Raw genomic sequence first — 16,519 nt, forward strand, 5'->3', positions numbered from 1 at the left:
GCTCGCGCTGTGGCGCTTAAGTACCTTGGACAGCGCGATGCGTTACAGACGCACGGGGGAACTTCAGCGGAACGCTCATTTATTACGGCAATCTCCAACCAGCGAGACAAACCTTTTCCCTCCTCCGTGTTTAAATAGTTTGTTATCCTCTTCTGCAAGTTCTCTCTTCTTTCGTTTGCACGTGGATATACTTTTTCATCTCTTTCAGCCGGTTATGAAGCAGTAGAGCAGCGCCGCCCTCAGAGCATCGAGAAGCGGAGTCCTGTCTCAGCGCCTCTTCCTGCTGTAGCTGGAGAGATGCCCGGGGCAGAATGTGCTCCAGCCGCAAGATTCTGTGGAGCCTGCTCCTGCTGTCCGTGGTGGAGGTGGGCCTGGGTGTGGCGAGCATCGTCCTGGGAGCTGTGGGCATTAGCTGGGTCCGGGGTGATCGTAAACCGCAGCAGGGAGACGCTTCTCCCGTCTGGAGTGGACTCTGTGTACGTCCTGGGAACAACTCTTGTCGCTACTTTTTTCTTGTTTACTTCCCAAGAGGATAAGTATTTCCATGGATGGTGCGGAAAGATGAGACATACTTTAAACTCAAGGGAACTGCCTTCCTCTTTGTAAACCCCCATTTGTAGAGAGTGCTTTTGAGGCAGTAAATGCTGTATGTTTGTAAGCATTAAAATTAAAATAGGGGAACATGATCTCATTATATAAAGGCTAAAGCAAGAGTCATGGTTATGATAGTCAATGATTAGATGTCAGAGGCTGATATTAAAAGATCTAATACACATATACCATAAAATACACTACCTAGGTTAATGTTGATATTTTATTTAATAAAATGCTTAAAATTACTGAAAAACCAGAAAACAAACTAGTATTTTATTTCCTAAAACATCCCTAAAATGAATTTATTACAAATATTGTTCTTATTTAGGCTGCAATCAATCAATTGCAGCAGAAATCCATTCTGCTCACAGAAAATCTTAGTCTGAGACAGATGAGGGATGGAATTTATGTCTGTATTTGTGGCTGTTTACTTTTCAAACTGAATACTGCCACGTGACCACATTTAGCATCCAGACCGCGAGTGGTTTTGCTGACACAGCTTCATGTGTTATTTGCCTATAAAAGTCAAGCAGACACGCGGCCATTTGGCCTGCTGTACTGGAGCTAAAGATTGGCTTCATTAATTCATGCTTGATTTGCTGCTCATTGCTTGGAAGGGTCGGGGCTTTTAGACCCATCATCCTCTCAGTCAGTTGAACGTGTCTCCTCCTGTTCTTGCGCTGCTCTGAGCCTCATTGTCTTGATTTTGCCACTGAACAGTTAAAAGTTTAGTTTCTGGCATCTTAAGCAGCCATATACCTTGAATCATCTGCTTTACGGTGACAGACGCTCAAGCAGGGGAAATATAACCTACCTGTCAGCAGTTATAGCTGAGAATTACTATAAATGCCTGGGGCTGTGGCACTATGAGTCACAAAGAATCATATCTATATCACATTATTAGTGTGAGACGTAGGCTTTGAAAGACTGCTGAGGTGTAAACATGTGGACATGCATCAGACAGAAAGAGGAAAGAAGCATTTGCTGATCAGAGTACATAGGTTGTATATTTGAGTGTGAATGCACTTAAAGTGTGCGTGAGTCCAGCAGCGTAGATGAAGTTCCTGCAAAGATGTTATGCAATGGGTTGTCTGTGAGTTCAACCACAGTTGTTGAGCCCTGTTTGCTGAGTCAGCCACCCATTCTCACGACTGTCCAAAAGTTTCAGTGTTCTTTCAGGACCTGGGAATTATTAGAACCCATTGACCGCTGTCCTCACAGGACACTGAATCTCCAGCCTTTAGTGTTAAGCTGTGTTGAAATGGGACAATGATCATCATTCATTTATGATATTTTCTGTGCATTTCTGTGACTTTGGCTTAAGTTGTGACAGTGTTTCAGAACAATGCAACTGTTTGTCTCTGTAACTGTAATGAGCAGCAAAAATGATCTATGAGATTTTTTTTTCTTAAACAAGAGAAGTGGTCAACTAAACAAACTTGATTTATGGATAGGAGACTTTATAAAGAGGTAAAAGCTTAAGAGGAACTCTAATAAGTGTACCTGGCTCTTAGAAATACTTATCCATCCATTTATCCACTTTATTCCACTTATCCATTTCGGGGTTGGGGTGGGGCTGGAGTCTATCCCAGCTGCCATAGAGTGAGATGCAGGGTACACCGTGGACAGGTCACAAGGCTTACAGAGAGAGACAGACTAGAAATATTTAAATAATATTATTTTAAAACAAGAGGACATCCCTCCTTTAGTCTCCTTTTACATGGTAACTACTGCCACCAACATCCTTCTGGAAAGCGGTGCAGCTTGTAGTTCCCCAGGTTGGCCTACTTTTAAGCTCTCTCTGCCAGCATAATACAACTGTAACAGTTCAGGCTAAATTTCTGACACAGAACAATATGATTTCCTGTGATCACACACTACTAATTCCATGTGAATAACTAATCATTATGACTATATTGTCAGCATTTCTTGTTGTCCCGTCAGGGATGGTCACCTTAAAATTATCCAAAATTTCTCATGACTAACTAACTTGAAGTCACGGAGTTCTTAATTTATAAATGTGCTGTCCTGCTCTGTTTCCAGTTTCTGGTCTGTGGGATGTGTGGAGTGCTGTGTGCTCGAAAAAGGACAGGCCTTATTGTAAGTACATACCGGCCAGGGTTTATTTCTTTAAGTAGTTTCCTTTTTTTTTAATGTCTATTAGTCTATGGTATATAAATAGCATGAGGCCTTTTCTATGCAAATGCTGTGTAATGATATGCTGAATGGGTGAAGTGGGGGTGGGAATGGGTACCAAGGTACCAAAATCCAACTTAAGTACACTCCAGCTCACTAGGTAGTGATTCATATGACGAAAAAGTCATTTAAGAAGTTTGTGCTGAGGTATTTCCAGGTTAGTACCAGTTGCCAGGAATTAGGCAGAGACAGCAGGAAATGGTTTGAGAACTACTAAGTAGTAGTCTGTGGCCTTTGCTGGTAAACAAGGTGGATTTATTAGCTTTGTTTCCATGTCTCTGAACTCAGCCAAGCTAACTGTCACCTGGCTGCAGCCGTGCAGACAATTATCTTCTCATCTCGATTTCATTCAGTATTTTGCTGGAAATATGACACACATGTCTTCTGTTGTGGACGTCAGATGCAACTCTAACTGGAAATAAAGTTCAGAATAGATTCAGACATACTCCTTAGATAAATACATATGCTCTGTATCGAGGATACTGAAAGCATGCACAAGGTCTGCATAATTGACCAGGAAAGAACTCCCAAAGGTGTGTGTGTGTGTGTGTGTGTGTGTGTGTGTGTGTGTGTGTGTGGTGTGTGTGTGTGTGTGTGTGTGTGTGTGTGTGTGTGTGTGTGTGTGGTCCATGAGCAGGTGCAGTCAGTGGGCTCTGAGAAGACATCTGAGGAAATAAGAGGAGGCAGGCAGTCACCTCTCTTCCCTTTCTGTCACTCTTTCTGTCTTTTTTACAGTCTCTCAGTAGCTCCCAGTCCTGGTGTTTCTCTCTGACTCGCTGTCTCCTGCAGGGAGGACACTAATGATGGATCAATGTCAGCGCAATCTGCTGTAACAGAGACATCCCTCAACCTTTCTTTCCCTCCATTTCGCCCTGTCCAACTTTTGTCTTTGCGTCCATCTCCTCCTACTCATGCCTTTGCCTTTTTTTCATCACTATCACCTGTCCATCTTCTCCATTCACTCTATCCTCACTGCCATTTCGATGCTGCGACTCTCTCCATCTTCCTCTCCATCTTCCTCTCGATCTTCCTCTCCTCATCTCCTACCATCCCCCCGCCCTCCCTCCCTCCCTCCATGTCTGCCTGTGGGGTGATGATTGCATTAGGCTGGTGTGGCTCCGGACCCCTGCCAGCCACTTTCCACACTTCACTGGGTAACGACTGAAATAGGAGACGCCCTTTTCCATGCGGTTAAAGGCACTAACGGCATCTGCACAGGGAGCAGTGAAAGATGACCCGCTCTCCAGATGCAAAACAAACACATTCACGGTTAGCAGGAAGTAAATGAATCATCTGGATTTTGTTATTTTGAGGCTATGAAGTGCAATTATTTTGTCATGAGATTCTACCAAATAAAATCAAATACAAAAGAAATAGGATTCTCAAACTGGGTGTTAGTTTTTCTTGGTTCTGATACAGGACACAAAGAAATAATCTGTAAAAAATGTGATTCATTAGACACACAAATCAGACACACACACAAATACAGCAAGTGAGTGATGCAAGCACATTTACGAGCCACACATTTCTTCTGGAAAGGACAGCCGGCTTTGAGAGTGATCCAATTTTCTAATAGCGAATGAGATTTATTTTGACTGCTACGCATTACTCATCACCACAGCCTTGGCCCAAACCAGCAGCGTGATGGCGATGGAAGGTCGATAGTAGTTCGTGTGGCTCCTATCTCATCACATTTTGTCACTTTGTTTACAGATTTGTTGATAAGATATCAATTTTGCTGTTTGCATTAACATCGCCCCCGTCTGCCCTGTCTTTCAGATGATCCTCTTTTCAGCATGCTGCATCTGTGGCCTCATTGGTGGGATCTTAAACGTCCAGTTTGTTCGGGCACTGAACAAACGGCCAGACAAGATGCAATCAATCCACCTGGCTGCAATGACTCTGGCCTGTCTAGGTAAAAAAAAAAAAAAATAACATAAACAAGGATGCAAGACCTAACACACTATGATGTGATGCAACTGAAAACAATTCAAGTCTGCTGCATTTTTTTTTGTCTATTTTCTATCATAATAGAAGAATGTTTTTAGTCTTTGTTCAAGTGTCTGAAAGGGACTAAATGTCCTACAAGGATATGAATGGGACTATAATTTAAAACGTAAACAGCTAGCAATTGAGTCTATAAGCCCATTATGGATGGATAACTATATAATTGCAATCGGAAGAGGTGCTACAACATTGGCTTCACTTTTAACCAAAGGCTACATCCATTTTTTATACAGCCCATAAACAGACTTTGGTTCAGAGGACATTGCAGGATCACAGGCTCGTGATGTATCCTCTGGGGGCTGTGGATTTCCCTATGAAAATTCTGCGTAAAATTTCCTTTTCCTGTCTTGTCCAGGGATCTCGTCCTGTACATTATCCACGTGGCTAACCTGTCGCCTGGCAAGCTCTGAGCAGCAGAGGATGTTCTTGGAGAGGGAACACTCACTGCATCATTCCCATGAGATGACTGAGAAGGTAGTGAGGAAAATAATTTATCTTCAATAACTGGAAAAAGTGTATGTTAAGTAGGTTTGTGTGTGTGTGTGTGTGTGTGTGTGTGTCCCTAACAGGAGGTCCTGGACAACTCCAGTAATGGTATTCCTCAGATCTCCTACAATGGACACACCGCGGCATCTCCTTGATGAAGTCTCACCAGAAGGTGACTTGCACACCAAAACAGGAACAGTTACTAAAATAGTCACATACAGCTTGTACTTCACTCTGTGTATGAGACTCTACATATAGGATGCATTTAACTGTATCCTGACTGCAGGAACTGAACCAGGTTTCTCGCCTTGGAAGCCTTTTACCAGCTGACTGAGTAAAATGGACAGCATGAGGGCACCAGTTAGGCTTCTAAATATTATGCAAACATGTGTTTAAATACCTTCAGTTTAACACAAACCAAAGCCAGGATGGTGAGCTGCCATTTGGATGACAAATCCTGTGACAGACATCTGCGTGAAATCATCCGATCTATGAGCAGGAAGGGTACATTTCATCCAGTCAGATCAAAGTGATGAGCACAAATTAAGCATGCGGCTGATTCACGTGTCTCGAAGAGCTATTTCAGTCTCATCGTCCTTATTCTCTCTCTCTGTGTTGTTATTGGTTTATGGAATGCAGATCTTGAGATAGCCTTTGGTAAACTGTATGTATCATCTGATAATGGAATGCTTTGAGATAAAGAAAAATACAGTAATGCACAAAGTACTGTACTGTATATCCATGCTTGTAAATCAAACATATTTTTATAATGCTTCTTACAAAGTTCATTCAACTCAATTATGACCAAATAAAAGATATGGAAAAATTTGCATGGTTTTTTTGTTGTTTTATTGCTGCACTGTTAAAGAGCAGCAGGATGAATATGGTTTTATGATCACAACATAAGCTTAGCCTTTTTACTTGCATAGTTGTCTGTCTGTGTGCGTTTGTGGAGATGTTCACAGTATGTAAGCACTCAGTAAAAATGTGATGTGAGTTACTTCTCAGTTAGTAGCCACATTGTAACATTTTAATCAATGCACTAAATCATTGTAGGTAATCGTAAAACACAAAGGTTAAAATCACATGTGGTAAAGTTGCACACTGTGGAGAACCATATCTAAATGGCTCAAGAATCCAGCTTTATCCAGATCCAGTTTTAAAAAATTAAATAATACTGCACATTACTCTCAAATATCTATTTTATCTGCACCCTGGTGTATTTTAATTTACACCATGGTCTGTTACTTAGTGTGTTTTGTATTTTTACTGTTTGTTATAATGTTTTTTGTTTTGTAGCACTTTGAGGTTTTTTAAAATGTAAAGTGCGTTATAAATTAAAGGTATTTTTATTATTATTATTAAATATCTGAAATATTATATAAATGTTACACTGGAATCTAATTGGAAAATCAAACAGCTTTACAACTTTTTTGCATGGAAACATATTTTTGTCTTTGTATAATGTATGTCAAACATTGCTAGTTGCGTTTATTGACAAATTATTTTCCAGATTTATATTTTACAGCTCAAAAAATGCATAAAAACTAAAAAGAATTAAGGCTGCTTTATAATGGATGTCTTTTCTACATGCTACTGTAGATGTATATTTTAAAAAACTGAACAATCTTATGTTGTAGATTTCAGATCTTCAAATCTGCATTGTCAGTGAAATTTAGAGATGTCAGCAAGGTCTGAAAATGGTTGCCAGCCACCATGGGACACCTTGTTTCATTTCCGAAGCGTGCATGATTTCTTGGCATTTTACAGAGACCCATACAGAAAGAAGTGGGTGATATCATCATTCCCACACATGGGTACCAAGCCCCAAAAACAACTAGTACATTGAACGCCAGAGCAGCTGACCTGAAAAATAAGATCATGGCTAAACTGGAAACCTGGACCCCCTCGTGGCCGATTACCGAGACTATGTGACGTGCCCTCTTTTTTTTTTTTTTTTTTTTTTCTTTTTTTTTCTTTTTGTGACGTGCCCTCTGAAAGTCTACTAGAAGATGCGAATGCAGCATTACGGACAATCCCTACTTCAGCCATCACTGAAACCAACCAGCTAATCTATAGATCAAATACCACAGCAACAGCGAGCATGGAGATGCTCCTCCATGGAGAAGGAGACTAAAGGCCAAGATCAAAGCAGCATGTAGGGAAATTAGCCAGTTATCAGGACTGTTGCAACATCTTTGTCACATTATGAAATTCAACTTATTCAACATATCGTTACACAGCAACTTGTCAGTTTTTTAAAGCCCTTTATAAATAACTAGTTCTGTCAGGAGTGCTAACTTGGCTTGCCACTATTTTGGAAATTATGTCATAGGGAATTCTCACAGTGTCACATGATCACATGGTGTTTCCTAGATGCCACTTACAGGGCTTCATGAGTTAAAGAGAAGGATAATTTTCCAGAACATTTATATACTTTGTGACACCCATGTAACCATGGAGTTCCTGTAGGTTAATGTGTAATTAAATTCATCAATTAATAATAAAAACAAATTAATGCATCCAATTTTTCAACTGTGACATAAATGGCTTATGCATATATTTGCATTTGGTTTCTATTTATTTCCTTTCCATTTTGTGCTATTTTATTTATTAAATCATTTCTAAATTATGTATTGGAAAGTACATAACAGGGGAGTTAAAACAAACATAAATACATCAACTTCTATAAATTCAAACATTTTAATATCCAAAATATTTAATATGCATGTAATGACATAAATTTATTTATATGATCATATATTTATTTTAATTTTAGATTTTGGCAGTTTCAGTCCTCCATAGCGACCACACTGTGAGCATAATCAATTTAGAAAGCCACTGCATTCCTATGAGACCACAGTTTAACACAATGATGATGCTGTTCAGGGTTCCCACACTCATCGTAAAGTTAAGGGATGAAGTAAATCAGTTTTATAGCAGACGTCAGACCTGAGAGTACAGACTGCTTCACAAAGCAGAAGAAGAAACGCAATAAACCCTGTACCCCCCCCCCCCCCCCCCCCCCACACACACACACACACACAGACACACACACACACACACAGCTGTGACCTCTTGTGGAGATAAGCTCTGACAGCATCATTGCTGCTCAGCACCTCATTACAGTGTTTGCCACCAACAGATAGCCCCCAAGCAGAGATGTGTGTGCATTTATGTGTGTGTGTGTTGACTGGGCCCACTGCAGCAGAAGCCGCGCTGGGTGCTAAAAAACTACGTCACTATTTATCACCGTGACAACAGACAGGAGTAGGCTGTGGTTCCTTACAGAGCACCGGATCTGTGATTCCTATGAGTGTATGTGTGTGTGTGTGTGTGTGTGTGTGTGTGTGTGTGTGTGTGTGTTAAAGAGGTAGAAACGCTGAATCATGTGACCTCCTGTGGTGCTGCTCTGTCAGAAAATAGTAACACTAGATTCATCTGTGCATGTGTCAGGATAATTTTCAGTGCATGCGCCTGTGTGTATGGCTGGAAACACTGCACTAGTTGCACTAATTGACACCTCAGGTCACCCTAATGATCTTAATGTGGCTCTGCAGGTATGAACAGGATACAGAATCAATGACCATCTCCTACCACAAGAGTTGCCTTTCAGCATCCCTGCCAGGCTTGTCACTGCATAACTTGTAGTTTACATGACAAAGACCATCACAGGACAGCTGCTTACAATAGCACAGCCACATGCTGCTCATTTTTATTTGGTAAAATTTTCTCCAAAATCAAAAGTTAAGCTGGTGAATGTAAAATCTGGATTTTAAAACTGCAAAAAGCAAGAGTTAAATTATGGAAGCTTGTTTCTGCCACTAAAAAAAAAAAAGAGAGAGAGAGATGCCAGAAGATCTAAGTCAAAATTTCAAGATATTGTGTTAAAATTTCAACTTAATAACACAAACTTTCAACTTATTTTCTTACTTTCAAATGACTTTCTTAGCAGTTTGAGCTAGTAAGACATATTTCTGAGATAATAACCCAATATTTTGACTTACAGATGGCAAAAAAAAAAAAAAGAAAGAACTTTTTCCATGGCTGAAAAAAGCTTCCATAGATCAACCTGATAAGTGCCTGGGACAAAAATGATTTGCCGGACCCTTCTTGTCACTCTGTGCGTTTAGAACAACTTTGCTGCCTTTGAATATTGCATGGCTCTGGCTTTTCTATGTGATCATTGTACAATTTGTTTTTCAAAGAATAACACTAGTCTCCTAGTGGATGGATGGATGGATGGATGGAAGGATATATTTATCTATTGTTGCAGCTACATTGCAGAACTAAATTTTATTTAAAAATTAACACCATGCCAATGAAATAGGTACTCAGAATGTTTACCATGTTAGACTGGACATTAATTATTTAAACTAACGGCCACTTTGGCCACATGCAATATTTAAATCCATCTACATGCCAGGAAACATTAAAGCATTACTGTACACAGACTAGCCTTAAACAGCCATGGAGTCTGTAGTCACTCATTTATCATCATTAAGGGCTGTAAAAGTATTTTGGTGATTCAGTCTGTGCTCTGCACACAGAAGGTGCAGTAGGTTATAAAATTCTGCATACTGTCTGATGTTTTTAGGCATTTTGGATTATTTATTTATCAAAACACAACAATAAAGCCATTTTTTTGACAATTATCACTTAAAGTTGTGGAATCTAAAGTAAAAAATGTATAATAGGACTGCGGCATTAACTTTGTGGAGTGCGCTCTTCTTTGTCACCAGCAGGGGGCAACAATCACAAATGTTTTCAATGCGTTTAACAGCTCTTCAGCGCTCCCCACAGCGGAAGTCACCTCTCGGTGCTCTTCCGGTCTTCCCAAGCAGCATGGCGAACTTCGAGCATGCTGAGGACAACCCAAAACATGTGAGAATATCCGGTGAAATTCCCGATGCGTCCGCCCTGAACCAAACGGCCGAAGTGCCCCCTGTACCGGGAATAGCTGCGGTCGCCGTCCCGCTATCTATCCCGTCGTTCGCCGCCGCCTCGGAGCTGTTGTCAGCGCCGTACTCGTGTCTGGTCATGAACACCCACCGGAGACACATCGCCCTGCCGCCCGTGTATCTGAACAAGAAGAAGACAGGGATAAAGGAGGAGCTGGAGGCCGAGCTGCTCAAGTTTTCTCAAAGGTGCCGCTTTTATCTAATCAATAAAACATTTTCAGCCGTGTCTCACACGTCACCACGTACACAAACATGCACACGAGTTCTAGTATCACGCCTGGCTTCTGTGTTTTTGTGTTGCTGTCTTCTGTGTTGTCGGACCGACACTTGGAGACCTGTCCCCGTCTTACTAAACAAAACAATGGTGCTTTCAAGGGTTGAGAACGTATTGAAGTGCAGATTTTCAGCTTTAATTCAAGGGGGTTGATAAAAGTATTTCATTAATTGTCCAGGAATTGCAGTCATAGATGGCACCGTGCAACTGTACACTGCACTACTGTCCGATCAGTTTTGCAGCATCTTGCTGAATCTGAGCAGAGTCACATCATCAATAAACACTGGTGACGAAGTTCCACTGGCAGCCATACATGCCCATGTCATAACATGGCCTCCACCCTGTTTGAGAGATGATGTGAATCATGAGCTGTTTCTCTCCCTCTCCGTACTTCTCTCTTCCGTGTCATCTGCTCAAATATTTTTTTCAGAACTCTGCAGGTTCTTTTAGATGTTTTCTGGTAAGATTCATGAAGTGTAACCAGTGGTTTGCACCTTGTTGTAAACCATCTGTATTTACATTCAATTTCTCTGCGCCTACTCCCTCGAGTGTGTGGCTTGATGTTTTTTCTGAACCAAAGAATGAGTTCTGTCATCAAGCACTTTAGTGGTCTTCTGTGGTGTTTCAGGACTTTTGGTGTTGCTGAGCTGGCCTTCTTTTTAAGAATAAACCAGGGTGTTGATTGGGAAACTTCTAAAGTTTTTTGTAGTCTCTCTGATATGTTATATTGCCAAACGTGTTCGCTCACTTGTCCAAATCATTGAATTCAGGTGTTCCAATCACTTCCATGGCCACAGGTATATCAAACCAAGAACTTAGTCATGCAGACTGCTTCTACAAACATTTGTGAAAGGATGGGTTGCTCTCAGGAGCTCAGTGAATTCCACCCTGGTACCATGATAGGATGACACATGTGCAAAAAGTCCAGTCATGAAGTTTCCTCACTACTAAATATTCCACAGGCAGCTGTTAGTGGTATTATAACAAAGTGGAAGTGATTGGGAACAACAGCAACTCAGCCATGAAGTGTTAGGCCATGCAGAATCACAGAGCGGGGTCAGCGGATGCATGAGGCGCATAGTGCACAGAGGTCGCCAACTTTCTGCAGTTAATTGCTACAGACCTCCAAACTTCATGTGGCCCTCAAATTAGCTCAAGAACAGTGTGTAGAGAGCTTCATAGAATGGGTTTCCATGGCTGAGCAGCTGTATCCAACCCTTACAGCACCAAGCACAATGCAAAGCATCAGATGCAGTGGTATAAAGCTCTCTGCCACTGGACTCTGGATCAGTGGAGACGTATTTTCTGGAGTGACAAATCACGCTTCTCCATCTGGCAATCCGATGGACAAGTCTGGGTTGGCAGTTGCCAGGAGAACGGTACTTGTCTGCACTGTGCCAAGTGTAAAGTTTTCAGGAGTTGTCCTCGGCCCCTTAGTTCCAGTGAAAGGAACTCTTAATGTTTCAGCATACCAAGACATTTTGGACAATTTCATGCTCCCAACTGTGTGGGAACAGTTTGGGGATGGACCCTTCCTGTTCCAACATGACTGCACACCAGTGCACAAAGCAGGGAACATAAAGACATGGATGAGTGAGTTTGGTGTGGAAGAACTTGACTGGCCTGCACAGAGTCCTGACCTCAACCCGATAGAACACCTTTGGGATGAATAAGGAATAGGATCTGGGATGTCACTCAAGTTCATATGTGTGTGTTGTAATTATGTATAAAAAAGGTTTCTTTTGTCTGCATTCTGATAATTGTGTTACACCAGCTGTGGCTACCATGTGTGTTCAACCTGTTATGATGGTGTCTTTCAGAATGAATGGTGTCCCCTTAGCCTATGACAACATCAGGATAGTGGGCCAACTTGGAGACATTTACGATGACAATGGCTACATCCACGTGGACGTAGAAGCCAACTTTATTGTTTTTCAGCCCCAAAAAGGACAGAAGCTACAGGTGAGATTTACATTCATATTATTTGGTAGAAGCAGACTAGCTTACAGAACTTTACATTAAAATCAGAAATGGATTAATCTGGGATGAAACTCATACAGTATCTGTACAGCTGGCATGATTTGGGTCCGTTTGTGTCCTTTAAAGGGAAGGGTCACTGCAAATCAGTTTTTCCTTAAATATGACTGTATTGTTGTGGGAGGGCTCAACTGCTACTGGTAAAATGCAATACTAACAAGTGTAAACCACAGAAAGACATTTTTTTTTTTTTTTTCCACTATTCTTCTGTTTGTAGGGTAAGGTGAATAAATTAGGAGTAAGCCATGTGGGCTGCTTGGTGCACGGCTGCTTCAACGCCAGCATTCCCAGACCGAATCTTGTTTCTGTGGAAACGTGGAGGGATGCGGGGCCCAGGATCGGAGCAGATGTGGAGTTTCACGTGACTGCACTCGATGCTAACACTGCCGGGGTGCTGCTGATCAGAGGACGGCTGGACAGGACCAGGTAAGTGTGCAGCGATGGTGATTTGAGTAGCTTGGGGGCAAAACTAATCAGGGTCCTCTTTATTTAAGCATACAGAATGATGCATTTAGTCAACAAAATACAAATGCACGACTTTGTTGATGAGGCACAGCTTCTCTTGGTCATTCACTTTGCATAGTTTAGAGCATGCAGAAGGAAAATAAAGGCCTATGAAGTTCTAGTTATGGGGAAATATGTGGAAAACTGTCTCTGAATCACATTTCATCTTGACTCTGGAGATACAGTAAAAACTGTTCAAATTCTGAATCATCTAGATGCAACACAAGATCATTTTTAAAAAGTGAGTCTGTCTGGGGCGCCTGGGTGGCTTAGTGGTGAAGCCGGCGACCACATACATATGCCGCTGTGCGGGTTCACGTCCCGACCCATCGCCAATTTGCCCGTGTGTCCCTGTATCTTTCCCCCATTTCCTGTCTCTCTTCACTGTCACAAAAAGCTGCTGTGGCCAAAAATGCAAAAAAAAAAAAAAGTGAGTCTATCTTTATAGGAAGAGAGTGCAGGCAGGGTAGAGAGGAATGCCAGAGGCGATTTGTGGTAGAAGGACAGCAGTGAAAGGGAAGGTGAGGGAAGATGGTAGTGAGACCTGCTGTGATGTATGGTCTAGAGAAGAAGGCTGAGCTGAAGATGCTCAGGTTCTGAAACAGAAGATGAAACATGAGGACCAAAAAGTTTGAGAATTACTGCCCTACAGGGAGCAGCCATAGGAAGAAGAAAAAAATCCAACTTTATAGTAAAAACTATTTTTTTTATATATTTTTGGAAAATACATTTTTACACCCTGATTCTGTCTTTGTGTGTCTCAGGGTGCAGGAGCTGCTGGCTATGTGTGAGAGCACAGGATCCAGTGTCCCAACAGATGAGCAGGAACCGGAAGACCCAGAAGCCACCCAGGATGCTTCTGAAGACACCCCCAAGAAGAAAAAGAAAAAGAAGAAGGTCAAAGAACAGGAGGCAGAAGAGATACCAAGCATACCTGCCTGTCAGCAGGACAGCGGTGTGATGCCAGAGCCAAATGGGACAACAGATGAGGCCAACGGCAACGAAGCCGGTGAGAAAAAGAAGAAGAAAAAGAAGAAGGAAAAACATGCAAAAGAAGAGGAGGAGATGGAGCTGTCTCGCATGGAGCTCCACGGGAGCGACTCCAGTGGTTACATGAGTGACAAGCCAAACAAGAAAAGGAAACGTGAATCAGGTAGTGATGTCACATCAGCTTTTAGTGAAGATCCCAATCCAGTAAAATCAAAGAAAAAGAGAAAAGGTGAAATAGAGAAGTTTGCCTAAAAATTTGCAAATTTGGAAATTAAGTAAATTGTTTGGAATAATCGCGGAGATGCTGAATGTGTTAATGATAGTGATGGCTTCGGAGGAATTATTAATATGCCTTAGACATTAAAGAGCCGGATTTTTACCCCTGTGCTGGGTCCTTCTCAGCTCCATGAACAGAATATTGGACATACAGGAGAACAGAGACATAGGATGATAGGAGCAGGCTTCAGATTTACCTCACCGGATTGTAGTTCCAGCTCACTGCCACATGATGGGGCAAAACTGCTTCTTACAGTCAGCCTGGCAGACAAAAATCCAGAGGTGAAAACTCCACCAGCACACAGTTTGATGATCCTTTGCTATGCTGCTGTTTTTGTACCTGTTCACCTTTTAAGAGACAAATGGCTGAGACTGCCAGGCTCAGCTCAAGATCTCTTGACTTGTGCCTCCATGTAGTTCTTAAATGAATTGTTCTGATCATGACTGCTAAGGTTTTACTTCCTTAACCCCACAGTATTCAGTAAGCAGCCTGGAAATGCATCAGGCACAGTGACAGTGACATCATGAATTATTACTGCTGTGTCATTCACTCTTTTGTCTTTCATGGATTTGTTTTTGACTGAGAGCAGAAAGTCTCTGAAAATAAATGAAAAAGAATCTCATCTCTTTGAGAGAGTTCTTTATTTTGATATGTTGTCATAATGTCTACTTTTCAGTGACCATTTGAAAAGCCCGTGTTTTGTAAACACTTTCATGAACAGCGCTTTGATTCAGAAAAAAATAAATTCCTGTATTTTTTGCAGTTTTTCATGGAAAATTCTGCAGCAGGCTCTTTTGCTCTGACCAGAGGGTGTTAAGTGATAAAGTGCTGAGAGATAAGCCTAAAGATCTGAGTGTTTTCTTTACTCCCACCCACACACACACACACAGAAATCCCCCTGCTTTTCAGTGGGGAGTCTAATTAGCTGTGAGGTGCTAAGAGTTGGAGAGCTTATCGGAAGCTGCCTAAGAGGACAGATAAGGGGATGCAATTAACTTGGCTCATCTTCATCAGTCACACCTGATCTTATTTTTCTGTCATCTGCATGAGGTTTTTTTTTTTTTTTTTTTTTTGGGTGCCCCTAAAGGATAGCTGCATTTAATACTGTTCAAGTCATCACATGATGGTTTCAAGATCTTAAAAAGCAAAGTAAAGTTTAAAAAAAAGAAAAAAAACTGCTTGTGTCCAAACCAGCCAGTGATGTCTCTTTAAAAACAAACAAACAAAAAAAAACGCACCACTTCATCATGAAGCAACTTTTTTTTTTTTTAACTGTTTATGAATCACATGCTAAGGATTTACAGTAGGACTTACAGGAAAACTATTTAAAAAAATTTTTTTAAAGGTTTGATTAAACATGGTCCAAGAATCCAGTTCTAAACAACTTTTCAACACAACTCTAGACTTGCTGGAAAAAGATATGAACACATCCGTATTTATCAAGGGTTTTGTGGGGAAAACATTTATTCACCTTGGTGTCTGAAGCTATGGTCATCAGTCAGTTAGCTTATCACAGCTTTAAGACTGGAAACACCTGGCCTGGCCTTAGATTATCATATGACATCCCAGTATGAGACCAAGGGAGAACTACTCTTTAATTTCCGCTCCACTGTTGTAGCTGTCATAGCAAACTAAACCTTCCTAACATTGACAAATATAGCTGGGGCCATCTACAGTCACAGGACGCTATTCAGTGCTGTGAAAAACTAACTACAACCTGTGAACTGTTATTTGTATGACTTTATCCATTTCTCACATCATTGTGGAGGAATTTAGGCCCACGTGTCTTTACAGTGTTGTTTGATTTCATTGAGATTTGCAGGTATTTGTTTATGCACAGCTCTCTTAAGGTCCCACTACAGGATTACCAGGAGGTTCAGGTTTGGACTTTGACCAGGCCATTGCAGCAACTTCAGTCTTTTCTTTTTTTCAGCCATTCTGTTATAGATATTGCTGCTGTGCTTTGGATCATTGTCCTGTTGTATGACCCAGTTTCAGCCAAGCTTTAGCTGTCAGACAGATGGTCTCACCTTTGGCTCTAGAATACTTTGGTATACAGAGGGGTTAATGGGCGACTCAATGACTGCAAGGTGCCCAAATTATCACCCCTCCACCACTGTGCTTAACAGCTGACATGAGGTGTTTATGTTTGTACTGATATGCTGGCGCTGTGCATTATGGCCAAAGATCTTT

The 16,519-nt window shown here is 41.4% G+C and overlaps 2 protein-coding genes across 3 annotated transcripts; both read left to right on the plus strand.

Moving 5' to 3' along the window:
* The first annotated feature begins 311 nt into the window (after positions 1-311).
* LOC115788635 (transmembrane protein 196-like) lies at positions 312-5,991 on the plus strand. Of its 2 annotated transcripts, none has more exons than XM_030741758.1 (5): positions 312-476; positions 2,638-2,694; positions 4,570-4,705; positions 5,153-5,271; positions 5,367-5,991. In XM_030741758.1, the coding sequence occupies exons 1-5, from the start codon at positions 312-314 to the stop codon at positions 5,436-5,438; spliced, it is 549 nt and encodes a 182-aa protein (XP_030597618.1). In that variant the 3' UTR covers positions 5,439-5,991. The 2 variants fall into 2 exon arrangements, with proteins under 2 accessions (XP_030597618.1, XP_030597619.1); XM_030741759.1 differs by having other exon boundaries at positions 312-458.
* Positions 5,992-10,101: 4,110 nt separating this feature from the next.
* On the plus strand, positions 10,102-14,948 carry LOC115788195 (DNA-directed RNA polymerase I subunit RPA43-like). The gene is made up of 4 exons (XM_030741139.1): positions 10,102-10,430; positions 12,339-12,480; positions 12,773-12,981; positions 13,824-14,948. Exons 1-4 carry the CDS (start codon positions 10,129-10,131, stop codon positions 14,299-14,301), a joined length of 1,131 nt encoding a protein of 376 aa, XP_030596999.1. The 5' UTR covers positions 10,102-10,128; the 3' UTR covers positions 14,302-14,948.
* Positions 14,949-16,519: the final 1,571 nt, after the last annotated feature.

Source organism: Archocentrus centrarchus, chromosome 11, assembly GCF_007364275.1.
Source record: "Archocentrus centrarchus isolate MPI-CPG fArcCen1 chromosome 11, fArcCen1, whole genome shotgun sequence".
Taxonomy (NCBI): Eukaryota; Metazoa; Chordata; class Actinopteri; order Cichliformes; family Cichlidae; genus Archocentrus; species Archocentrus centrarchus.

Coding starts and splice junctions, on each gene's coding strand:
- LOC115788195 (XM_030741139.1), top strand. CDS start 10,129: ATGGCGAACTTCGAGCATGCTGAGGACAACCCAAAACATGTGAGAATA. Junction 10,431..12,338: donor CTGCTCAAGTTTTCTCAAAG/GTGCCGCTTTTA, acceptor GGTGTCTTTCAG/AATGAATGGTGTCCCCTTAG. Junction 12,982..13,823: donor GGACGGCTGGACAGGACCAG/GTAAGTGTGCAG, acceptor TGTGTGTCTCAG/GGTGCAGGAGCTGCTGGCTA.
- LOC115788635 (XM_030741758.1), top strand. CDS start 312: ATGTGCTCCAGCCGCAAGATTCTGTGGAGCCTGCTCCTGCTGTCCGTG. Junction 477..2,637: donor CCGTCTGGAGTGGACTCTGT/GTACGTCCTGGG, acceptor CTCTGTTTCCAG/TTTCTGGTCTGTGGGATGTG. Junction 4,706..5,152: donor AATGACTCTGGCCTGTCTAG/GTAAAAAAAAAA, acceptor TGTCTTGTCCAG/GGATCTCGTCCTGTACATTA.